At 39.5% G+C, this 26,024-nt stretch overlaps 1 protein-coding gene across 19 annotated transcripts in view; it reads right to left on the bottom strand.

The window, feature by feature from the left end:
• The window catches only part of PLD1 (phospholipase D1), a 284,818-nt gene that overhangs the window by 150,561 nt on the left and 108,233 nt on the right, over window positions 1-26,024 (bottom strand). For all 19 annotated transcript variants that reach the window (XR_011250438.1, XR_011250449.1, XR_011250462.1 and 16 more), the window contains 7 exons: window positions 25,714-25,822; window positions 24,549-24,614; window positions 20,709-20,767; window positions 19,512-19,604; window positions 10,524-10,676; window positions 6,437-6,586; window positions 5,645-5,728 (listed from right to left, as the gene is read on the bottom strand). Coding sequence is in view for 16 of the 19 variants with exons in the window: in XM_069560117.1 (XP_069416218.1) it covers window positions 5,645-5,728; window positions 6,437-6,586; window positions 10,524-10,676; window positions 19,512-19,604; window positions 20,709-20,767; window positions 24,549-24,614; window positions 25,714-25,822 (714 nt within the window). In the remaining 3 variants the exon portion in view is untranslated. The remainder of the gene's footprint in view (window positions 1-5,644; window positions 5,729-6,436; window positions 6,587-10,523; window positions 10,677-19,511; window positions 19,605-20,708; window positions 20,768-24,548; window positions 24,615-25,713; window positions 25,823-26,024) is intronic.

Genomic DNA, 26,024 nt, shown 5'->3' with positions numbered 1-26,024 from the left:
AAAACTGTCATTATTCACACATCATATGTTCATCTATGGGGAAAAATCCTAAGGCATCTACAAAACAGTTACTCGCACTAGTAAGTGAACTAAGCAAGACTGTAGTAGGTAAGATCAGTATTAAAAAATCAACCGTATTTCCATATGCTGGCAGCAAATAAATGGAATACGAACTTTTAAAAATACTATTTACAAAACATAAAAAACGTGAATTACTTGGTGATAAGTGCAAGTATGTGGAAAGGACAAAACACTGACGAGAAAATTTAAGATCTTAAAAAAAAATGGAGAGATATACAGTATTCATGAATTGGAAGACTCAATATTGAGAACGAACACATTTGTTCTTGACATATCTTCTAGTGAGTAGTGGTTTTACTGTTCTTTTCCCTCTGATTTCTCAGTCGGGAAGAGAACTGGAAATGGGCGTTGGCACAGGCAGAGAGAGCCTCAGAAGTCCTCTGGTTAAGGCTTGAGGAAAGGAAGAGTGGGACCTTCTGGCAGTGCTAGCGGTGGCAGGGACCGGCCCACAGGCATCAAAAACCCTGAGGAAGTGGAATTTTCCCTCCCAGTGGAAGAAATGTGGTTCGAGAGGATGATACAAATATTCATTGCCTGGCTCTGGATACAAAGTACCATTGCAGAAACTGTGTAACAGAGCAGGGTACATTTCTCTCAATAGCCAGAAGACTGAAAAGGGAAGCAACAGGCAACCCACAAGTAGTGGGCAGATTATGGAGGCAGAGGAGCTCAGAAAAGCAATGCTATATAAAGTTGTTTATGAACTTCTAGCTCACTCCCAAGCTGCCCACACATAAATTTGATCCTAAATATTATATAGAAGAATTTGAGAACTGAAATAAGAAACAAATCACTGCCCAAACTTGCCATTAGGTGGAGAACATGGGGGACAGATCTGGAAAGTACTGCAAAGACTTTAAAAAGAAAGATGTCACCAAAGACAGACAGATAGAAGACTAGTTGGAACATTCTGCATGGACCTAATGGACCACTTTCCTGCTAAAACAGAAATACCAGTATTTTCTATAAGATTTAAACAAGACCCAGAGTCATAATATTCAAAGCTTCCAGAATACATTAAAAAGTACTTGGCATACCAAAAAAAAAAAAAAATCAGAAAAATCTCAACTTGCAGGAAAGCCATTCAACAAATGCCAATTCCAAAATGATATGCTGGAATTATTTAATATAATTCTTTGCTAGATATTATAAAAATATTTCAACAAGTAAGGGTGAACACTCTTAAAATGAATAGATGGTCAAAAAGTCTCAGCAAAGAAATAAAGATATAAATAAAAGCCAAAGAGAAATTTTCAAGCTGAAAAATACTACAATAATCAAACTCTCAGTGAACAGGGTCACTAGAACAGAGGTGACAAAGGAAAGAATCCATGAACTTAGAGAGAGATAAAGAGAAATTATCCAATTTGAATAACAAAAGATTTTTCAAAAAATTAACAAAGCCTGAAAGACCCATAGGACAATACAAAAAGATACTGATTTGTGTCATCAGAGACTCAGAAAAAGAGGAGAAAGAGGGAAATGCATGAAAAAAGTTTGAAGAAACGATGGCTAAAAATTTGATGAGTGACATAAACCTACAGATTCAAGAAACTCAGTGAACTCCAAACAGGATAAATTCAAACACCACAATCAAATTGCTGAAACCTAATGACAGGAAGAAAATATAAAAGCACTCAGAAGAAAAACAATGCATTATTTAAGAGGGGAACAATAAATCAAAATGACCATGAATTTTTCATCAGAAAACACTGAGGCCAGAATGAACTGGAGTAAATTGTAACTAGAATGTATAAAGATCTTCTGCAATTCAGTAATAGGAAGACAATCCAATAAAAAAAAAGAAGAAAAATAAGATTTGAACGTTCCTCCAAAAAAACCTCAACAGATGTCCAAAAGTCACAGGAAAATATGCTTACCATGAAAAGACACGCTAATACAACTTAAAATCACGAGAGACTATTGAATACCCTTTGGAATGGCTAACATTAAAAAAGAATGATGCTGGGAAAAATTGAGGGCAGGAGGAGAAGGGGGCAACAGAAGATGAGATGGTTGGGTGGTGTCATCAACTCAGCGGACATGAGTTTGAGCAAACTCTGAGAGACAGTGAAGGACAGGGAAGCCTGGTGTGCTGCAGTCCATGGTGTTGCAAAAAGTCAGACATGACTTAGTGACTGAACAACAGCAATGAAAAAGACTAACAGCAGCAAGTGCTCGCAATGATGAGGAGGGATGCGATTCCCAAACACTGTTAGCATATGTACTTCAGAAAACAGATTGACAGTTTCTTAGTGAAAGTCTCTCTTAGTATTGATATAATGTAATAACCTGAATTTACTTTTTAAGATAAGGGTTATCAAATTATGCACCATGAATCAAATTTGGTCCTCTGCCTCTTTTGGTATGGCCCATGAGCTGTTACATTTTTAAAGGTTTATTAAACACACACACACTTGCACAAACAAGCATATGCATCAGAGACTATATGTGACCTGAAACAACTGAAATATTTACTTTCTGGCTCTTTACAGAAAATGTTCTCCAACCCTGTTGAAAGTCAGAAGCTTTTGAACTTTTGGGGTCATAAGCCACAGGAATACATTATGTACTCATCCCAGTATTTTCATCCATCCGTTTACCTACCTACCTACCTACCTACCTATCAGTCTTCTATTGACTACTGAAATAAAAGTTGCACAAAATAATACCCCTAACTTCCACTTAGTGCTTCCCTTGTGGCTCAGAAGGTAAAGAATCCACCTGCAATGTGGGAGACCTGGGTTCGATCCCTGTGTTGGGAGGATCCCTTGGAGAAGGGAAAGGCTACCCACTCCAGTATTCTAGCCTGAAGAATGCCATGGACTGTACAATCCATGGGTTCACAAAGAGCAGGACACGACTGAGCGACTTTCACTTTCATTTTTCCACTTAAGCTGCAACTCTCGTTTGTCTTCTTTCCTACCTTTTCTTATTGCATTATTTCAATAAAATTCTAAACATAACTTACTACCTCTCTGCCTAAAATACTCACCTATCTTTATCTGGACAGCTCCATCACCCAGGACTCAGGCAAGCCTCCTCTCCTGTGAAGCTTCCACAGCTCCTGCAGGCTCAGTCACTGCCCCTTCCTCCGAGCTTCCCCCAACCCCACCCTCACCCTGTGCCCTCTGCCATGCTGATCTTCACCACTGAAGTGAAGAAGTAAAGTTGCTCAGTCGACTTCTTCTCTGGAGAAGGCAATGGCAACCCACTCCAGTACTCTTGTCTGGAAAATCCCACAGATGGAGGAGCGTGATAGGCCCCAGTCCATGGGGTTGCAAAGAGTCAGACACGACTGAGCGACTTCACCACTGAGCAGGCCCCAATCTGTTGTCCTGCACATAATTTCCTGACTGTGTATTTTCCAGAGTAGGGGCTGCTTTTCATTCATCATTCTGGACATGTGCCTGTCACATAGTGGCTGCTCATTAAGTATCTCAGAAATGAATGAGTGAATAAATTAGCAAATGAAAGAATGGGTAGTTAAATGAATTAACGAACAAAAGAACTAAGCACTTCTAGGTCCCAGGTTGTTTCTCATTTCATTAAATCTGCCTTTTAGTTCAGTTCAGACACTCAGTCGTGTCTAACTCTTTGTGACCCCATGGACCGCAGCACGCCAGGCTTCCCTGTCCATCACCAACTGCCGGGGATTGCGCAAATCTGCCTTTGCTTGCATATTAATTGTTTCAAAAAGAAAGTAACACAGTTTTCAGTCATGTATATGATGTCTCTTGATTTAGATTAGAAGCTTCTAAAGGGCATGTGCATCTTCTTACTATGCTTTTCATTCTCTCAGATCCAGATACATCAGGGTGTGATAAAGTTTCTGAATGCTCACTTTTGCAATATAATTGTACAACAACAATTTTCTTCACTTGTTTTGAGGGAAGTTTCTGCAAAGGTTTTATTTCAAAGAGAGTGTTGTAATAAGATGTTATCCTAGCATAGTCATGAAAAAGAAATAACCTGCTGATTTATTTTTTTTGGCTGACAGAAGAAACATTTAACATTCCATCTCTTTAGATGTTTAAATGACAGCCTATATTTCAGTGTTCAGAACCTTCAAAACATATATTATTTGCTTGTGTAAAACATGATAACATGGGCTCAATGGAAATGCTATTTACAGTCTCTTTCATGTCCTAGTCAAACTTTCAGAAATACTTTTTAAAGGAAGATACCTACTACATTAAGCTTGAACCTATTCTCATAAGTGTGTAGAAAGTATTCAATCAAGAAATAGCTCATAAGCATGAAACTTTCTTTTATTTCTGGTAGCTGACTTGAAGAGATAAAATTTGGCAAGAATAAAAAGACAAAGATTAAGCTCCTCCATAAATGTGAGAATAAACAGAAGCACAGACACACTGATTATCACAAGCCTTATCTGCTGACTTTGGATCAATTGTTCTCAACCAAGAGGGACTGTGCGCCCCAGGGGACATTTGATGACGTCTGAAGATATTTTGGTTATCTCAATTGGGACCTTGCTACTGGTATCAAGTGGACAAAAGCCAGAGATGCTGATGGTTCTAAACACCCCACAATACAAAGAACAAGCCCCCGCAATAAAGAATTATCTGGCTCCACACGTCAGTAGTGCCAAGGTTGGGAAAGCATGCCCTAGACTTAAACATTTCCTCATCACTGAGGCAAAACAGTAGAAAAAGATGAGTTCACATTCCTAATCACTCTCCTTTCCCCCCAAAACCTAGAGTTAGGAAGAAATGAATTATGATGCTATTTTCATAGTTCAATAAAGATAGCATTTGTAAAGAAATAGGATAGGGAAAAATGGGGGTGGGAGGAGCATTTTAAGCAACTAAGTTCTTAGAAGGAAAACACATTTTAGACATTTTCATTTCCACTGTAGGAAATGTTAGCATCAGCAATGGGTTTTAACCATCCAGGCAGATGGGTTATTGGAACTAAAGTCATACTACAAGGCCTACACCTACTCCAGGAGTAAAATTTCCCAAGAGCTAAGTGAATTTTAGATACAAGAGACTTACAATGGCTTTAATTAGCATTTTAACTCTCATGGATGATTTTAAAGGGGATTAGAAAGTTGAAATCTGATGCATCTCTAGAAAAGCTAACCAGGCTTAGTCATTACAAAAGATATTTTAATACTAATAGGTAAATGGAAATATTCCAGTTTCAAAGGGACAATTCAGAGGAAGTGTATTCATTGGACCTTGTGACAGACATATCAGCATCATGGAAGATTTCCAAGGAAGACTATTTTCCATTATCTCTACACCTATATTTGCATTGCAAAATAATTCTTACTACAATAAATATTGGTTATTTGCTTCTAAAGGAAAAAACAAAAACAAAATTGCTTAAACTAAATATTTTAACAATATATATGGATGTGAGGTTTTTTTTAAAAAAGACCTTTCAGTGGAGGCTACTACAATTAATTAGTTGGGACTTTGACCAAAACATCTGTGAATACTGCTGTCTTTCTTAATGTCTGATTCTAGAACAGTACAACACTGTTGTATATTCCTAAACACAGAGATCTCCAAACTCCCCAGGGACATATACTAACCACCAATCTGTGATAAATATTTCTTCTTTTGCCTCTTCCATTGCATTTGCAACATCTTCAAAATATCCTTTGGCATTAACATACCTGAAAGACAAATTTTCTGTTTCATTTTTTTTAACAAAAAAGATAAAAAAAGAAATCTATCATATGACAAAACAGAAGACGGAAGCCACTGCCTAGAATCTCTACAAAACCACCAGCTAACTTTGTATAACTGGAAACAAAAACTGAGAATACTATGTTCTGTTTGCTATGCAGGAAATACAGTAAGTAGACAGAAGCAGGCAATCTGATTCTTTTCTGCTGAGAGAATAACAAACTGAATGCTCTCATCATTGTATGAGGTCAGATGCACTCTCCCACCCTGCTGAACTCACACACCATTGTTCTTCTGAGACTGAAAGCAGACCAGTTTCTAACCCATGGGTAGAATAACATGCTAAGCAAAATTTTATTTAAAAGGAATATCTACCAAGTAAATTTCTCTTGCTTAAATTATAGCTAATGACTTAAATAAAATTTTCATTTGCATCATTAAGAAAATGTATGAAGTTAACTTTTAAAATCAGACTTCACAATCTAAAGCTAGCTATCTAAAGTTCATTTTTAAAAAAATCATAAAAACAAAAAATGGAAAAATAATTTATGCTCAGGTAGTCCTATAAAGGCTCTTGTGAAGTATAATACATAATATTTTTTCACAGCTTCAAAAATTGATTCCAGGTGAACTTAGACCACTGTAATATTAAATGCTATGACTATCTTCACAGTCTTAGAGCAAAAAGATCTTACCATTTGGCTAAAGTGTTCTCTTGGATGGCAGCATATGATCCAAATCGATGATCTTTGAGAAAGTCGGGGCCATACTTCTGGATGAATTCTTCTATAGCCCCTCCCCACCACCGAGCATGTCTATAGCTGTTGCATTTTAAAATCAGAGTCCTTCAAAGAAAAGCAAAATGTGGAAAAGAATGGTCACTTTATGCTCTATCTCTTTAAATAATTTAAGAATTAAACATGTCCCATTTGTTTTGGTACTGCAGCAAAGAAAATTTTAGACAAAAGAGCATCCTACTGATAAGAAAAAAACAGACTTTTAAATGGTTTTGGCAGTATTTAAAAATATATTCAATGTAGCACCCACAAACTTTCAGGTTATTTATTCCCTCATTCACTTATGCAAACAAGTGTAAATGTCTAGAGCTATCTGGGCCAAGCTGTGAGGAAGACATGGAAGAGGCATAAAGTGAGGTCCTACATCTAAATCTTAGAAAATTGTTGGTTCCTGTAAAGGACATTTCCCTTTGGCCCACCTGGTGTCCATTCCCTCAGCCTCTGGAAATAGCCTGATCATCCTGTGCCTTCTCTGGGTCTACCAAAGCCAACAAAATGGCATACTCCAGCTCCTGATTCCAAAGACTGGTTCAAGGATGATATTCATAAGCCAACTCCACCCAAAAAGTGAGAATAAAATCAAGGACTTGCTCAGAAATGCCAGCAGGAGACTCTTCCCCTTCCACCAAACTTGGTTTGAGTGTAAGAGGCAGCCATCTTGCTACTACCAGGAGACCAGCCTTAGGATGGAGCAGATCCCAGGGGACAGAATTGAGAAACTCCAGGAAAATGCACCTCAGTGACATCGCTGGAGCCCTGGAATCAGTCATGGTTAACATACTTGATTAATTACTTCTGATGTAACCCAGACTGCACTAGATTTTTCTATTGCAAATGACTAAATGATCCTAAATGGTTACAGATTTGTCAGTGCTGAAAAAAAAAATTCAGAGTGGGAGATTACAAAAAGTTATTACACAACAAATGCCAGAAGAGGTGACTACCACTAAGAGGTGGAAATGAGTTATCCAAATTTGAAGTTCAGAGAAAACAAGGTGTGGGAACTCCCTGGCAATCCAGTGGGTAGGACTCCATGCTCTCACTGTCAGAACTCCAGGTTCTATCCCAGGTCAGTGAAATAGGAATCTGTATGTCTCCGTTGCTGCTGCTGCTGCTGCTAAGTTGCTTCAGTTGTGTCCAACTCTGTGCAACCCCATAGATGGCAGCCCAGCAGGCTCCCCTGTCCCCGGGATTCTCCAGGCAAGAACACTGGAGTGGGTTGCCATTTCCTTCTCCAATGCATGAAAGTGAAAAGTGAAAGTGAAGTTGCTCAGTCGTGTCCGACTCTTAGTGACCCCATGGACTGCAGCCTACCAGGCTCCTCCGTCCATGGGGTTTTCTCTAGGCACTGTCAAAATGAAAAAAAAAAAAAAAACAAGAACAATAATAACAACAAAAACCCAGAGAAAACAAGGTATTGAAGCCAGCAGTCTCCCTGCCATTTAGGCAGAAACTTGCCCCAATAGAGGACCAGTGCTGTGAGTGAGCAGGGAGAGTTTGCTTTGGGGAGAAATGCAATGATCCTGATAAGAAGGAGGTAAGGAGGTATATGTATAGACCCTAAAATAATTATTTCTAAAGATTAGGGATGTCCAAACCGGTCCCCTAGATATGTCAGAGATATCTAGAGTTATGATATGTCAGCGTTAATATTGATGTTAACTAGAAAAGAGATTGAGAAAAAAAGAAAAATTATTTGGTAAATAATAAAAAATTAGGCTCAGGCTTAGGCTTGGCTTTTGTCTGGGGTGTAGGGAGGGGTGAGGTGAGATGTGGTGGTGCTGGGAGGAGGGAGGCATTCTCCATTGGCCGCAGCAGGCAGATACAGGGTTCTGCAGAGAGGTCACCAGGGCACAGGAAATGCCTGGGCTTGACCCAGCATGCAAGCACTGCTCCAACTGAGCTGAAATGCCTCTGAAAACCAGTTATGAGAAAAAGATATTGTAGAAGAGATAAAGGACAAACAGAAGTCTTATCACAGGATGTGAATCAGAGGTTAGGGGGAAAAAAAAGAACCATTCCAAACATGGAGGTAGAAAGAAGAAAGGTGAAATTAAACAATGTGTGAGGCGGGGTGTGAAGAGACCTGTCCCTAAAGAACAGAAAGACTGCTTTAGGGAGGGATTGCCAATGAAGGTAGAGAGACAAAAGGCCTCAGATTGTAAATGGAGGAATTTGGGCTTCTTTGATACAAGGAGGGGGACCACTTACACCAGAGGGGGAGCGGATGAAACCTGGATCTGTATGGATTCATTTGGCAAGGGTGCACAAGTGAGTGATGGCAGGAAATGGAGATAAGATGGCCAGTAAAGCAACTGTTACCGCGACCATTGAAAATTGTGGTCTGATTATGGTTCTCCAGAAAACAGGGAAGTAGTACCAGGAGGGACGTGGCTTTTTTTTTTTTTTTTGGCTGCACTGCGTAGCTTGTGGGATTCTAGTTCCCTGATCAGGGATTGGACTCAGGCCTTTGGCAGTGAAAGCACAGAGTCCTAACCACTGAACTGCCAGGGAATTTCCAGGAGGAAGATTTAATGGCAGCATCATTATATTTCCAATAACATCCTGAATCTCCCATTGTCTGAGATTGGTAAGTTCAGCATTTTTCACACACACATGCAAACATATTAGTACAAATAGCATATTTATAGTAAATATATATATATTTGATGTCAGTCAGTATGTATAGCGAGAAATGTATTGTTGTCATTGTTCAGCTCACTCAGTCAAGTCTGATTCTCTGAGATCCCATGGACTGCAGCAGGCCAGGCTTCCCTGTCCTTCACCATATCCCAGAGTTTGCCCAAACTCATGTCCATTGAATTGGTGACCATCCAACCATCTCGTCCTCTGTTGTCCCCTTCTCCTCCTGTCTTCAATCTTTCCCAGCATCAGAGTCTTTTCCAAAGAGTTAGCTCTTCATATCAGGTAGCCAAAGTATTAGAGCTTCAGTTTCAGCTCAGTCCTTTCAATGAATGTTCAGGGTTGATTTCCTTTAGGACTGACTGGTTTAATCTCCTTGCAGTCCACGGGACTCTCAAGAGTCTTCTCCAATACCACAGTTTAAAAAACATCAATTCTTCGGTGCTCAGCCTTCTTGATGGTCAATTCTCACATCCATACATGACTACTGGAAAAACCATAGCTTTGACTATATGGACCCTTGTATATCTGTATGTATTCATATAGGCTTCCCAGGTGGCTCAGTGGTAAAGAATATGCCTGCCAAGGAGATGTGGGTTCAATCCCTGGGTCAGGAAGACCGCCTGGAGTAGAAAATGGCAACCTACTCCAGTATTCTTGCCTGGAGAATTCCATAGACAGAGGAGCCTGATGGGCTATAGTCCATGGTGTCACGAAAGAGTGGGATACAACTTAGCAACTAAACAACAAAAATGTATTCATATACATGACCCTGAACTTTATAGAGACAAATATATATATCAGAAAGAAAAAGACACACATATATTGTATAACTACAGCCTTTCAGAAAGAAATGTTTATCAACACACACACAAACTCACTAATAAAATCTATAATAAATGTACAGCTGAGTATCCTTCAAGGTATCTTTTTAAAACTCTGTATGTAAATGGAATTTTTATAATCAGATCACTTTGTACATGTTTTATTAGTTAAAGGGTATCCATTTATAAAGCAAAATTCTACTTTTTAAAAACAAGAACTATTACTCCTTATCTGTTTGGTAAATTGGTATTAATGGGTAGTCAATTTTGTTAAAGCAGGCATATATTTTGTTAAAACAGGCACACAGCAATACATGGTACCATTTATTCCGACTCTTGCATATAGGATACTCTGCATCTTAAAGATATAAAAAAAAAGTAGTTTAATTACTTTTAATTGAGGATGAGTTCTAAATAATAATTTTCTAACACCTAAATTATTTTACCTTCTTCTTCACTTAAGGTTGGGAGAAAAACTGTTTTTAGAGAAATCTTTTAAAAATCTTTCCAAATTCTACCTTGAAAGATTATCAATTCGGAGTCCATATTTCGTCTCTGTCTCCTTCCTCCCCACCTTAACTCTGAATTCTTTATCCACCAGCAGGACGAAGGCAATAGCACCACTGTCTGGTTTCATATACAGTAAAAAGGAATCTTTTACTATCAACCACCTGTAAGAAGAAAACACATATTTTTGAAGTCGTACTGAATTACTGAAACAAAGGGAACAAGTTATTACAAGTTTAAAGCAAGCATTCTAGCAGACAGTAAGCATAATTTTATCTTTTACACAGGGATCTATTTTTTAAAACATGAAAACACTATGAAACAGAAAAACAAACAAACAAAAATCTTCCTATTATGTTTCCGAGAAGTACTGGCACCAAGCAGTTCAAGACAATTCACTGGCCCTTTAGACACTAATGGCAAAGCCTGGAAGAATGTCCCTGATGTGGGTGGGCAGTGCTCACAGGATGCACAGCAGGAACCAAAGCTGTTGGAAAATGGGGTGGGTTAGTGTTGGCTAAAATAAACCATCACAGAAGAGGCAACTGAGTCTCTGCGTAAGTAAAAATTCCCCTTTAAAAAAATTCAATAAGCATCCAGTACTCTGCATATTGTTCATTTCAAATTACTGGTGGCTTAAGGACCATTAATTGGAGAAGGCGATGGCACCCTACTCCAGTACTCTTGCCTGGAAAATCCCATGGACGGAGGAGCCTGGTAGGCTGCAGTCCATGGGGTCGCAAAGAGTCGGACACGACTGAGTGACTTCACTTTCACTTTCATGCATTGGAGAAGGAAATGGCAACCCACTCCAGTGTTCTTGCCTGGAGGATCCCAGGGACGGGGGAGCCTGGTGGGCTGCCGTCTGTGGGGTTGCACAGAGTCAGACACGAATGAAGCTACTTAGCAGCAGCAGCAGCAGCAAGGACTATTAATAAGTGATGCTCAGTGGAACATGATCTCTCAAAAGTATATCTGCAATCAATTCAATATATATTTAAGAGCTTCATGATGGAAAAGTACAGTGATAAACTGGGAGTTAGAGCAGAGGTAGGAACGGCACAAAGATAAATCAGACATGTTTTCGAAGGAACTTATTAGGCTGGTGGGGCACAATAACAAAGCTAGGCTGAATGGGATAGGTATTAAAGGCGGAAAGCAAAAAGAGATGTGTGTAAGGAAGGGGTCCTCAGTTCTAAGAGAAAGAGCTTAGTGGCATTTCTCAAAAAAGTGTTGTCTGAGCAAAACCAGGAAGGAGCCCAACAAGCAGAGCCCAGAGAGGTAGTCCAGGTCTACATCCCACATGGAGGGAAGAGTTAGCAAAGGCACTAGGGCTGGGAATGCTGCCTGTATTAGGGGACAGTCTGGGGAGGCCAGGGTTTCAGGAAGTGTAGCAGATGAGGTGTGGGGAGTGGGGTAGGAGCCTGGCAAAGGCCACATTGAGGAGAGTCTGAAGGCCATGTAGGTAATGTCATAGTCACCTGCAATTGTGTAGTGGTGAAATGAATTGGTCAATAATTAAAGAAACGAACAATGGGAATATCATATCACATATTAGGCAACATAAAGCACGTTATGAAATAGGTAAGGCCAGAATACCTGAACATAAATGAACAAATATTGTAAACGTAACACATGAAGTCAGAAGTTAAAGGAAACCTATAACAAATCATTACTGAAATTGCTAACCACATTACATTTTAGTGGCTCTCTAATTTAGGGTTTAATGTAGACAATCTACATTGATTTCCACATGGTTTCATTTCATTTGTTTTTTAATATACAGGCTGTCTCCTTTCCAATTAAAGGGGGTGGGATGGATTTAGGATAACATAGTAAAGGTGATACATGTGTTATGATTAACAAAAGGGAAAACATCAAGGTCAGAGAAAGCAAATATCTAACCACAACACTAATATAATTATGGTGATGACACACCAATGTGGGTTTGAGCTTCCTGGTTTTTCTTATCAAATGAACAAATTAAGGAAATAAAGAAGTCGCCCAACAAAAAGATAAATTCCAAAGAAAGTTTCTCACTTGGAACCTAACATAAAGCAACTGAACAATATTAATGGATAACACTCTCAATAGTTTTCAGAAAATGCAGAAATTCATGTTTTACAAGAATTCTCTTAACACTGCTCAATATAACTGCGAAGGCCATGATATCAAATAGAAACTCAGTCATTCTGATGGGGCTGAGTTATGAGTTACATAAAACTGCTTGATGAAAAGTCGGTCAAGGTTTAAAGAGAGTAGACAGATCACATATCTGTTAAAGGTCCTTCTTTAGCTGTGGCCCCTTGTCCCAGCTTGACTTTCTATGTAAGCTAGAGAGCAGATGGCCGGGCAGGCCCAGAGCAGCAGTGTTGCTGACCAGGAAGGAGCCACAGGCTTTGAAAACCACAGCTGGTGGGTGTGTCAAACTGACAAAGAAAAGTCAAATGTACCGGACTTGGGGACTTGCCTAGAAGTCAAGGTCCCCTGGATGGCAGCTCTAGCCAGAGCTCCACACCAGACACAACAGTGAGGGATGAAGAAGTACAGAAGTGTTTAATAGTGACTGCTGGATTTTGAAATCTGAAGGCAAAAGATAGTGGTTTCTGTTTTGACGATGATGAGTTGTTCTCTGTAACAGTTATTAGATATAAGGTGAATTGATGCCAGGCCTTTGTTTAAAGCTTTTCTTAACTATGCCATTCATTAACCTTTTCTTGTTTCTCCTCTTTGTCTCTTCTGTCAATAGATTTTTTTTTTCTTTAACAGGAGGATATGCATCAAGAAAGGAATTCGTCAAGCAGCCTTCTGGGAGTCAGCACCTGCTGCTCAGGGATTAAGTGTCTGCTTGAAGTCAGCCTCCCTGGGCTCCAGTCTTGGTTCGGTCACTTGCCCTTTTCTGTGACCTGGGGTAATTGAGCCTGAGATCTAAATCCATAAAACAAGGATAAGAGTAATATCCAGCTCATAAGTATTTTTGAGGATTCACTGAGATGACTTAAGGATGTTGCTTAGCACAATGCCTGGAACCAATAAATGTGAGCTTTTATGAATTCTCTTGTTCTATACCAGGTGAGATTATGGTCTGTGCTAACAAGATGTGACCTGTTCTACTATAAACTGTGTTATGAAAATGCAGATAAAGCCACCTAAGTCACACGTCACCTTCTCAGCCTCATCTCCTACTCTTCCTTCCCACCACGTTGGTCTCACTGGTCCTGAGACTTGCTAACCTTGTTCTCTGGGCTTCTACATTTGCTCTTCCTCACTTAGAAATTATTTCTTCCAGATCCTCCCATGAGCAGTCCCTTCCTGTCAATCAATCTTTTGCTTAAATATTTCTCCACTGGAAGGTTTTCCTGGGCTCCCATCCCACCCGCCTCGGCATCCTGTTTAGCTTCTTCATAGCACTTATCACTGTCTGGAACTATTTACTTGTCTGCTTGTTTCTTGTATTTCCTTTACTAGAAAGTGAGATCCTTGAGAACAGGGAATGTGTGTCATGTCCACTGGTATCTCCCCAGGGCCCAGACAAGTTCTTCAGGCAAAGCAACACTCTTGCCTGAATAGCAGCTGCACAAATAGATCCTGGAGCATAAATAAAATCATTTAGACATGGTCACTGTCTAAAAATTGTAATTCTTGGTATAGTTCACAGTTTAGTAAATGCTAAATTTATTTCTTATAAATTATCTTTTAAGATATTATTTGAGATAAGAAACTTATCATTGAGCTCATCAATAGGATGTGCTATTTAAGCAGATGTTTTAAATTGAGGGGAGAAATGCTTGCTGTGTTTGCCAGCAGAACAGATGAAACATTTTTTTTTTCTCTTCTTCATACTTGTGCCTGAGACTTGGTTGAAAGTTTGATGGCCTTGTTTGCCTATGTCAGTTTGTCAATACAGAATATACAAAATGATCAGAATCTTTTTTTTTAAATGGATACAAAAATTTTAAAAAGAGATATGACCAAGTGTTGCCCTTAAAAGTAACTCTCATTTAGACACCAATAGTCTTCTAGTGTGGAGAAGGCAATGGCAACCCGCTCCAATACTCTTGCCTGGAAAATCCTATGGGTGGAGTGGCCTGGTAGGCTGCAGTCTACGGGGTCATTAAGAGTTGGACATGACTGAGCGACTTCACTTTCACTTTTCACTTTCATGCATTGGAGAAGGAAATGGCAACCCACTCCAGTGTTCTTGCCTGGAGAATCCCAGGGACGAGGGAGCCTGCTGGGCTGCCGTCTGTGGGGTTGCACAGAGTCAGACATGACTGAAGCGACTTAGCAGCAGCAGCAGCAGTCTTCTAGTGTGGGAAATTTTCCAAACAAAATTTGTCAGCTACATCTTATCATTTTTGTTTGGTACTGACATTTTAGGAGAAGGCAATGGCACCCCACTCCAGTACTCTTGCCTGGAAAGTCCCATGGATGGAGGAGCCTGGTAGGCTACAGTCCATGGGGTCGCTAAGAGTCGGACACGACTGAGCAACTTCACTTTCACTTTTCACTTTCATGCATTGGAGAAGGAAATGGCAACCCACTCCAGTATTCTTGCCTGGAGAATCCCAGGGACGGGGGAGCCTGACGGGCTGCCATCTGTGGGGTCGCACAGAGTCAGACACGACTGAAGCAACTTAGCAGTAGCAACTGACATTTTATACCCTATGAATGTAACTCAGGGAATACTTATTAATATGGAACCAAGGCTTCAAGTTTCAGGGAAAAATTTATACAAATTAAAATGAAAAGACATTTTATTCTAGGGAAGATCATATCTTTTTAGATTGTTCTGGATGAAGTCTGATATGCGTGTTCAGTCACTTCAGTTGTGTCCCACTCTTTGCAACACCATGGACTGTAGCCCACCAGGGCTACATGGGATTCTCCAGGCAATAATACTGGAGTGGGTTGTCATGCCCTCCTCCAGGGGGCCTTCCTGACGCAGGGATTGAACTCCCATCTCCTGTGTCTCCTGTATTGTAGACAGATTCTTTACCCACTGAGCCACCAGGGAAGACTGAAATCTGATATATCAGACTTTAAAAAGTGGGGGAGGTATATTTCCTTTATATAATGAAGCCTCCCCCTTCTATCTTTTCGGGCTGCCCCTTCTCACAGAGGTTACAACTCAAAGGTCAGTTCCTTGACTTCTGTAGCTAAAGCCTCCGTCTGAAGTCCTCGTGTCCCTGACTGTCCCATCACCTTCTTCTTCTTTCAAAGCTCTGATCAACACTAACGCCATTCACCCTGCTTGTCGGCTTCTCCACTGTCTGTGATCTCCTCCAATAGTGCTCTGTGAGGGCAGGGACGTGGCCTTGTTCACCGCTGTTCTTACTGTGGCTAGAACACAGCCTGGCAAACATTAGGCACTCAATAAATGACAGAATGGACCAGATCCAGGCTTCCATTTCTTGAGTAGATGTCTTAGGTTGGGTTGCTCTAAAAGTCAACTCTGAGACAAGGATGGCAATGAAAAAAGTTTGTAAAGGTACTTATTAGGGAGCTTAGTAGGAAGCAGAGGAAGGGAAGGACAGGAAGTAAGAGCAGGAAGGGAGCCATCAAGGATGTGTTTTCATGCACTGGATTGCGGGCAGCTGTGCTGCAAATCTTCCAGGGAACCTCACAAGACAGTGCAGAGTTTGCTGGAGAATCACCCTACCTGAGGGGTGAGGGGGCTGGACTCCCGCCAGCTCTTGGCTTAAGGTTGTTCCTAGGGCCTGCAAATGCCTCCAGCCTACTCTGCTCAGGCAGCCCAGAGCAAGTCTTCAGTCAAAGACTCACCAGTGCTTGCAGCCCAAAAGCCATACTCAACACTTAGTAGCAACCTTAGGCAAAGCTGATGACCGGGGAGTAGGCAAGAGGAATCTGTGCCAGGGCCTCAGTGGTTTGGAGGTCCTGCCTCCCCGAGAGGCATGGTATGGATCAGGAAGCAAGGGCAGGAAGTCAAAGTGTTGGTTGCTTAGTCGTATCCAACTCTCTGCGACCCCATGGGCTGGAGCCCGCCAGGCTCCTCTGTCTGTGGAATTCTCCAGGCAAGAATACTGGAGTAGGCTGCCATTTCCTCTTCCAGGGGGTCTTCCTGACCCAGGGATAGAACTCAGGTCTCATGCACTGCAGGCAGATTCTTTACCAGGGAAGTTCATAACGGCAGGAGCAGGCTGGCTCATGCTCTGCTCCCCTCCTGGCTTGGCACGCACCGTTCCCCAGGGTTCTGTACCACTGCAGGTAGGAGAGGGTGGGAAGCTACTTCAAGTGGGAGTCTCTGAACTTCCTGTGATGTTACTTATACCCCAAGTTTCTGGGGATATTTAAATACATTACAGAAGTTTATTTGAAAACAAATATAGTCTACTAGCCCCCTGTTTACTGTAGTTAAAAAATCTTTTGTTTTTTGTTATATAGAAATCCTCAGCTTCCTCTAGCTTAATCTCTTGATCTTTCCCTTGTAATTTCTTCTATTCTTTAAAAACTCAGAAAATAAGAAACCAATCTAATGGTATTTTTGCTCGGCAATGTATCTGAAATACATGTTTAAAGATCCTAGTTTTAAGCTTATTTATCTTCAACTCACACATAATTTCCTCTTTACACATGAGTTCATATTTTTATTCAAGGTTAGAAAAATAACAAACATCTCTTAATAGTTTTTAAAATTCCAGTAAATTATTATTGGAACAAATAGCTGTTGTCTATTATGTTAAAAACGTTGTCATAGATTCTTTGAGGAACAAATAAGAATGAGATAAGAATACTCCTCTCTAAGGAGTCTTTAATTAGACAGGACATAGGACATGAATTAAAGTTTTCTGTCTATATCACACTTATCACAATATACATCCTCACAAATATAACTCTAAAATTACCCCTGAACACTACCTTTTTTTTGGTTTATTTTTTTATGTATAGTTTAGTGGGTCTTAGTGTATTTTAGTTTACTATATTTGTAAATTTGCATGCTGTCACCATTAATATATAATTCCAGAATATTTTCATCACCCCAAAAGAATTCTACATCCAAATGCAAACTAGCACAGCCACTATGGAGAACAGTGTGGAGATTCCTTAAAAAACTGGAAATAAAACTGACATACAACCCAGCAATCCCACTTCTGGGCATACACACCAAGGAAACCATAACTGAAAGAGACACATGAACACCAGTGTTCATTGCAGCACTGTTTACAATAGCCAGGACACGGAAGCAACCTAGATGTCCATCAGCAGATGAATGGATAAGAAAGCTGTGGTACATATACACAATGCGATATTACTCAGCCATTAAAAAGAATGCATTTGAATCAGTTCTAATGAGATGGATGAAACTGGAGCCGATTATACAGAGTGAAGTAAGTCAGAAAGAAAAACACCAATACAGTATAATAACGCATACATATGGAATTTAGAAAGATGGTAATGATGACCCTATATGTGAGACAGCAAAAGAGACACAGAGGGAAAGAACAAACCTTTGGACTCTGTGAGAGAAGATGAGGGTGGGATGATTTGAGAGAATAGCGTTGAAACATGTATATTATCATATGTGAAACAGATCGCCAGTCCAGGTTCGATGCATGAGACAGGGTGCTCAGGGCCAGTGCACTGGGATGACCCTGAGGGATGGGATGGGGAGGGAGGTGGGAGGGGGTTTTGGGATGGGGGACACATGTACACCCATGGCTGATTCACATTTAGTTCAGTTCAGTTCAGTTCAGTCGCTCAGTCGTGTCCAACTCTTTGCGACCCCATGAATCGCAGCACGCCAGGCCTCCCTGTCCATCACCAACTCCTGGAGTTCACTCAGACTCATGTCCATCGAGTCAGTGATGCCATCCAGCCACATTAATGTATGGTAAAAACCACTACAATATTGTAAAGTAATTAGCCTCCAATTAAAACAAATAAATTAATTTAAAAAAAAGAATTCCACACCCAGTAATAGTAACTCCCCATTCCCCTTGTGCCACAGCCCTTGGAAACCAGGAATATACTCTGTCTCTACAGATTTACTGATTCTAAACCTTTCATGTGAATGGAATCATATAATATGTGACCTTCTGTAGCTGTTTCTTTTTCACTTAGTGTAATGTTTCCAAGTTAATTCATATTACATTTATCAGTCTTTCATTTCTTTTTTTCATTAAAATTAAAAAATATTCAAATATAATTTTAAAAAACCATATAATTCACCCCTTGAAAATGTACAATTTAGTGGTTTTAATATATTCACAAATTTGTGCAACACCATGGTCATCTAATTCCAGATATTTTCCAGAAAAGAAATCCCACATCCTTTAGTATTCTTCATTCCTTTTTATGACCAAATAGTATTCCATCACAGGGCTATACCATATTTTGGTTAACCACTCATCAGGGGATAGACATTTGGGCTTTTTACACTTTTTGGCTACTCTGAATAATGCTGCTATGAACATTCATGAATAAGTTTTAATGGAGATATATTTGTTCAGTTCTGTTTGGAAATGTCTGGGGTATATGGTAACTGTATGTTTAACATTTTGAGGAACTGCCACCCTGTTTTCCAAACTGGCTGTATCATTTTACATGATGCACCAGCAACGTATGAGGGTTCTGATTTCTCTACAGCCTTGACAACACTTGCTATTGTCCAATTTGCTTATCACAGCCATCCTGGTGGCTGTAAAGTTGTAGATCACTGTGGTTTTGATTTATCTTCCCCTAATGACTCGTGATGTTAAGCATGATGGATTGTGCTAATTTGCCACTGTCTATGTTCCCTGGCTGACCAATTTTTGAATCCTATGGCCCATTGGGTTTTTATGTATGTAATTGGCATACTCTGCCTACAAGTGCAATTTTGAATAGAGTGTTTAAATAGAGCTGAAACCTGGAACTTAAAAATAATTTAAAATTTGCTCTGCCATGACTTTCAAAGATTTATAATTGAAAACTAGAATGTAAAAACTCCCCCAATACTCAGTTTATTAAGACAAACACACAAAACTCTCAAGTCTCACCTTTTTGCCCACCGATAGCAGGCTCTTCCCTGGCCACAGCAATTCAGGCCTGGTATTCTGTGCCCTCCGGATCTTTTCATTATCATACCTTCTCTGAAAGAGACATTAAGTTAACCCATCATCTTTAAACTTCCAGCTCACACTTAGCTGATACAGCCTTATAATTGGGAACTAAATAAACTGTTCTGTTCTCCCATGCCCTACCTCTCTACTTTTTCTGCTTTTACTGTCAAATAGGTCAATGCTATGTTTACTAGGCTCAGAACTCCAAAGCCAATCTTTAAAAGCACCCTGGAGGATGTAGGCCTGTTGGCACTGGGGACAGCATACCGCACACACAGCAGGACCTTAAGCATCCCAGCTTCCGGCTCTAAATGCTGAGCATTCTCCCAGCCACCATGACAGCCTGAAAAAGACCCCACATGTTGCCAAATGCCGGCACAGGGAAGGTTCATCTGCTATGGAGATCATTGAGAATGCTCACCCTCAGATTCCAGGGTATTTCTGCATCCCTTCACCTACAATTCTAGGACCAATCCATGTCAAAGAAGTAAAGCAAAGCCATTACTTTGGCAGGAGAAATATCCTAACTCTGAAAGATGTGAAAAGAAAACACAATAATGGCCAACCAACCAACCAAAAAAACAAAAAATTAAAAGAACTACCAACAATGTTCTTGACTAGAAAAGTTAAACTCTTTGTAATATCAAGCTGTCATATCATGAAGGATGTGCTCCGTCGCTCAGTTGTGGCCAATTCTTTGTTATCCCATGGACTGTAGCCCATCAGAAGATAAGCATTAAGTAAATTTCAATCTTGTTACATAACATACATTTTATACAGTATTACTTTTAGTCAATAAAATAAATAGTAAATAGGTAACTTTTATATGTGATAAAAAGAAGGGATCTTGTATATTTGATTTTCAATGCACTCTTGCACACACCATATTTGTTATCTCTGTTAAACACCCACTACTGTGGGGTAAGAGGAGAAGGAGTGCGGAGCAGTTGGCACCTTTGTTTAATGTAGCAAGATATTCTGTTTTGTATAAATAGGTCCCGCAGTTACTCTGACTCTGTTGGGAAGGAAACAGTGAAGCCAAGGGAGCTCCATCACCTTGGTACACCAATAAATCAAAGGCTACAATGCTCAACAACTTTTTATACTTCTTAGAGATCCAATACTGAAACTTACATGCCCTTTGGTCCCAAATCATGGATGAAAGACAGCTGGCTTATATCAAGAAATTCTGTCTGAAAAGAGGCCCAAAATCCGTATGTTAGAAAGCAAAAAATGAAGAAGAAAAATTCAGGCATTCAAAAACTATTATGTACCTCCATGTATAAGCACATCTGGGGTACTCTACAGATTACACAGATCACAATGGCACTGCCCTGAAAAAGTATTTTTTAGAAGGATATACACAATTAAAACACAATCAAGATAGTGATGTGTGCTCTAAGATGTAGAGACAAAATGCTCAAGAAGGTCATGGTGAGACCTGCCAACAATAGTAGACCATGTCAATAACAGCCTTACTAGAAAACCAAAGACCAAAAGATACACTCCTGGCATTAGGAGGCAGAGGAGAGACCAGACACAGAAAACAGTCCACATCAATCAAGTTGTGTGGGAAGAACCGTGACAGTTACACGTGAAAGTAGTTATTAATAGAGGTACAGGAAGAGGATGACCGCTTCCTAGCTAATGGGACCTCGCAGAGGAAATGGCGTTTGATCTGGGCTTATAAATGGGATTAATAAAATGAACTATAACAATTTTCCTTTGAAGTTTTGTTTATGTGATTGTGACTGCCTAATATTAACCTTGTAAGAAAAAATTACACATCTCTCAAAGCTGTCAGTACTGTGAGGTCCAATTGATTTTCTTTCTTAGGGTGATTGGAAGACGTCTTTAAAATTCAAAGGATTTAAATATCTTTAAAAACCTCAGATCAAACATATTCTCACATAGCACTTTTTATGAGGATTTTGAAAGTCAAGGTCTTTATATTTTATTTCTTACATCAAACATGGTGATTTGGTATCATACATTTTAAAATTCTGATCTGTGGAAATGTATTCTAATTGGAAAATATAGAAATACATAGGTTATTAGAAATGATATTACAGACTTTAAGCCATAGAATTTGAAATGTCTTGAAATCCTAAGCCAGAATTTCTCATTTTATCGCTAGGGAGCAGAGAGAAAAATACTAATCCTAGTTTATACTGGAAGAAACTTCTCCAGAGGTGTAACTAATTTATGCAAAGTCAGAGACTAGCTGAACAGAAGAATAGGAAATGAAAAGCAAAAATCAGGGAAACTATTCATCTAATACTTGGATATTTTCTTATGCACATATAGCTATTATCAAATCATTGACAACAGGAAGATTATTTGAAATAATTCAGAAACCATAACTTCAGAATATCATACAAAATTTGCTAAATGTAGAGAATTTCATCTAAATAAAAAAACACACACATTAGCAATGTGGAAAATTTAAAGCTGTGTATTAAGAAAAAATTCAAATTTATCCTAATGTTTTACTAAAGAGAAATTTGAATAAAGAACTAGTACTATTATAGAAAAAAAATCCTTGGCAATAAATATTCTAATATAGATTTAAGGGATTGAAAACAAATGTGACCAAGTCAATTTAGAAACAAACCTAAATAATACAATTTGAAATTTAACAAACATTGTATAGACCAAATATCTCAATGCATCTTCAATGGTAAAAATCCTATTCTCGACTTGAGCAGGTAAATCTCAGGAATAAGAATTTAATGATTAATTTAGTCTGACAATATTCCATTGGGCTATTGATCTCTAAATAATGTACTACTCAATATCCTTTGTCTTTCGAAAAGAACTTTTTAAATTTAAATGCTAGGAAAATAGGGGACCAACGGGTTCCCATGCCAAAGGACAAGTAACAAACCCAGGAGAAAATAATTTCTCAAAATTTCTGGGGCTAGTCTTATGCTTGTAAAAACATAAATTAATTATATATGATTATATTAAAATGATTTTAATGTTTCTATCTGCTTTTTGCAGACAGAAATTTGAATATGTCTCACAGTTATCGAAAGAGACACACGGATGCCAATCTATTTCACAAGTATCAGGCAGAGCCCTGCAAGCTAGTCTCCAAGTCAGATTATCATTAGTGTGAGAGGAAAATAATGTTCAGACAGATAAAATTGTATCCTACGCTTGAAGCCTTTTGGAGAATACCGCTACTGGGGAGAATAATCTAAGTAGCCATTAAAAATGAGGGAGTTCCTTGGCAGGCCAGTGTTTAGGACTTGGTGCTTTCACTGCTGGGGCCCTGGATTCAGTTCCAGGGGGAATTCTAGGGGAACTAAGGTCCTGCAAGCCATGAGGCATGGCCAAAAAACAAAATTGAATAAATATATGCTACTTCTCTTTTTTTTTTATCAGTTGTAACTAGTTTTCCCTTTCCAACGGAAATGTTTAGAAGACACTGGAGTATCTAAATACAACATGGCTCAACTTTTAAAAGATTTTTATGATTGGAAAGGAAGTTAATATGAACATTTGAATAAAAGTAAACATTTTAAAATCAACATTAGACTCCCATTTTTAGTAATAATAGAAGCAACATCCTTATTCATTATGTTCTTTCAAAGAAGCATATTCCTGAGTTCTAGAAGGGAAGAAATATTTCCCATTAGCCTTCTCCTGAGAGTCTGGTTGAACCCAAATTGCTGGCTTCCCTGGGAAAACTCTTCTTCAGGACTCTGAAACCACAGAAGCTCCTTTAAGACCATCAAATGTCACAGTGCAAGCTGCTGCAGAAGGTTTTCCAGTCCCAGGTCATTTGTGTGTAAAGGGGACCAGCTGGGTGCATGCCCTGCCCGTCTCCAAATAACAGAGGCAGGCATCTATAGGGCAGCAAGAAAACTCCGGAGAATCAAGGCACTCTTGCTTCCTTTCCTAAATACAGAGGGCTTTGCTCTTTCTGTTCACCTGTTCATGCTATTCTCTAGAAGGCCGGATCATAACCACACCTACTCTGAAATTCTGCATATACCCCATATACACATGGTCACGCTCCACAGCAGTACAGTTTATACATACACAGGTGCAAACTCTAACAATCCGGTGCCCTCTCAATGATCTGCACCTTTGGATAACTGAAGCTAACCCTTTAAATATCTAACCCCACCTTCAAGGGCCTCTGAAGGCAGAGCTCTTGTTTTCTGATACCTTCTGTAAAGCCCACTTCAGTCCTGCTTGCCAGTTAAGTGCCTCCCAAACATAACCTCTGCAGTTGTTTCTAAGCCCCACCACTTCTCTCTTTTCTCAGAATTCTCAAGAGATTTTCCTCTCCTTAGCGTTTCCCATGCTTCTCACTTTCACATGAAAAGACAGGCCTGCTATGGGCATCACAGGCCAGTCAGATGGTAATTACAGCACAGTCTTTGGGTATTCAACTCTGTTCAGCTGTCTTCATCACTTACTACTCGATGGTTTTTTTCTTCAGTGTTAGAAATGCATTTTGGCATTTTCTCCTCTGAAAGCCTGAGGAATGAAGGAGGTTGATTTCTAGATAATCTTTAGTAGTATTTCAAGTTCATTTAAATTTATTGTTATATTAATTATCATAGTTGATATTTTAAAAATAGCATCACCCTAAACTGGATCCTTGCTGTCAAATCAATTTTGTTTTCCTATTTTTTAATTTTACGTTTTTATTGAAGTATAGTTGATTTACAATGTCATGCCAATCTCTCTGTACAGCAAAGTGATTTAGTGGTACACATATAGACATTCTTTTTTAAAATATTCTTTTCCATTATGGTTTATCATAGAAGACTGACTATAGGTCTCTGTGCTATACAATAAAATCAATTCTGTATTCATTTTATTTAGTTTAGTTTAACTCAAAGAATAATGCAGAAGTGGACAAGCACTTGTGTTAATAAAATGATCTAAAATGTAGCTGACACTTTACAATTTTACAAAATTACTTCAGAATTTAAATCACTGAAAAGTACTTACTGTTGCATGATAGTTTCTATACATGGGCATTTTTAGTAACTTTGTCAAGTAATCTTCCAGCTGTTTCTGTAATACATATATTTCAGATTAAAGATACCATCAAACTTAAAGGAAAATGTAAGCAGTTAATGACAATGGCATGATCCTTCCATCTTCAGTAAGTCATTCAATTATTCATTAATGTTATCACTGGACAGGGAACATTGAACACGTCTCTTACAAAACATAAAAGTTCCAGATTACAAAAAACACCTGACATTAAAAAAAATAACATTTATTTTTGGCTGCGCCGGGCCTTTGTTGCTGCCTGGGGTTTCCTCTAGCTGTGGCAAGCGGGGGCTGTTTTCTAGTTCGGTGCACAGGCTTCGCATCACAGTGGCTTGTCTTGTTGCAGAGCACAGACTCCAGGGCACGTGGGCTTCGGCAGTTGTGGCCCCCAAGCTCCAGAGCACAGGCTCAGTAGTTGTGGCACATGGGCTTAGCTGCTTGAGGCACGTGAGATCTTCCCAGCTCAGGGACCGAACCCATGTTTCCTGCATTAGCAGGAATATTCTTTACGACTGAGCCACCAGGGAAGCCCCCAACACTGACATTTAATTGTTAATTAAATTTAAAAATGAATTAATCTTCTGCCCTAGGCAGCACCATATCACTGAAGCCGAGTGGGCAGAAGTGTCCCCTGTCCTGAGGTGTCTGTCCTGCTGTATGTGTCTGTACTCTGTCCTACTCTTCTCAGACCCTCCCTGCTCCATCTATGGTCTGGGAATGAGAGTTTACATATATTTAGGATAAGCCACCATAGATTCTGAAGCAAATATATGGAAATAGATGATTTTAAAAGAGTAGAGCTCAAAGCCCTCAACTATGAGCTCAGTCTTGACTCACAATGAACCCCCAAAGTTTCCTGCAGGGAGTGCAGCTTCCTCATAAAATCACTCCTGATGGAGAACCCTCTTCCTCCTTGGGGAAATGCAACCTCCCCAGGGCCAGAGTGGCTTGGGGAAGAAGCCTTCCCTAATTAGTTCCCGAGAGGTAAACCAGCCTAGGTGATGGATCAGTGGATAAGGGAAATTGCATCGAGGCCCACCTCAACCTTCAGTCAATGCCACCTTTCTACAGTGCACCAGAAGTTTGTTCAGAACAACAGAAGGGTGAAAGCACTTACCCTTCTACTAAAGAACTGTTCTTCTTGTCGGATCATGTTTTCAGATGTGCGGGGCAAAGCTGGCATCTCTCGAGGCTCTTCTTTGACATTCTGTCTTCTAAACGTGTGTCTAAAATGCACACACACACACAATGTAAATATTTATTATTATTTGAACCATGACTCTCATAGTATTTTTCATGAGATGGTTTATTTTTAGAAGAGTCTATTTAATAAAAAGAAATATCTAGCAACAATGGACTAGTTAACCAATAATATGAACCAAAATATTCTTTCTATCCAACCCATATACTGGGATAATTTTATGATCA

This window comes from Ovis canadensis, chromosome 1 (genome assembly GCF_042477335.2).
Source record: "Ovis canadensis isolate MfBH-ARS-UI-01 breed Bighorn chromosome 1, ARS-UI_OviCan_v2, whole genome shotgun sequence".
Taxonomy (NCBI): domain Eukaryota; kingdom Metazoa; phylum Chordata; class Mammalia; order Artiodactyla; family Bovidae; genus Ovis; species Ovis canadensis.
Note: the sequence above shows the minus strand (reverse complement) of the source record. Positions and strands in the feature narration are given on the sequence as shown.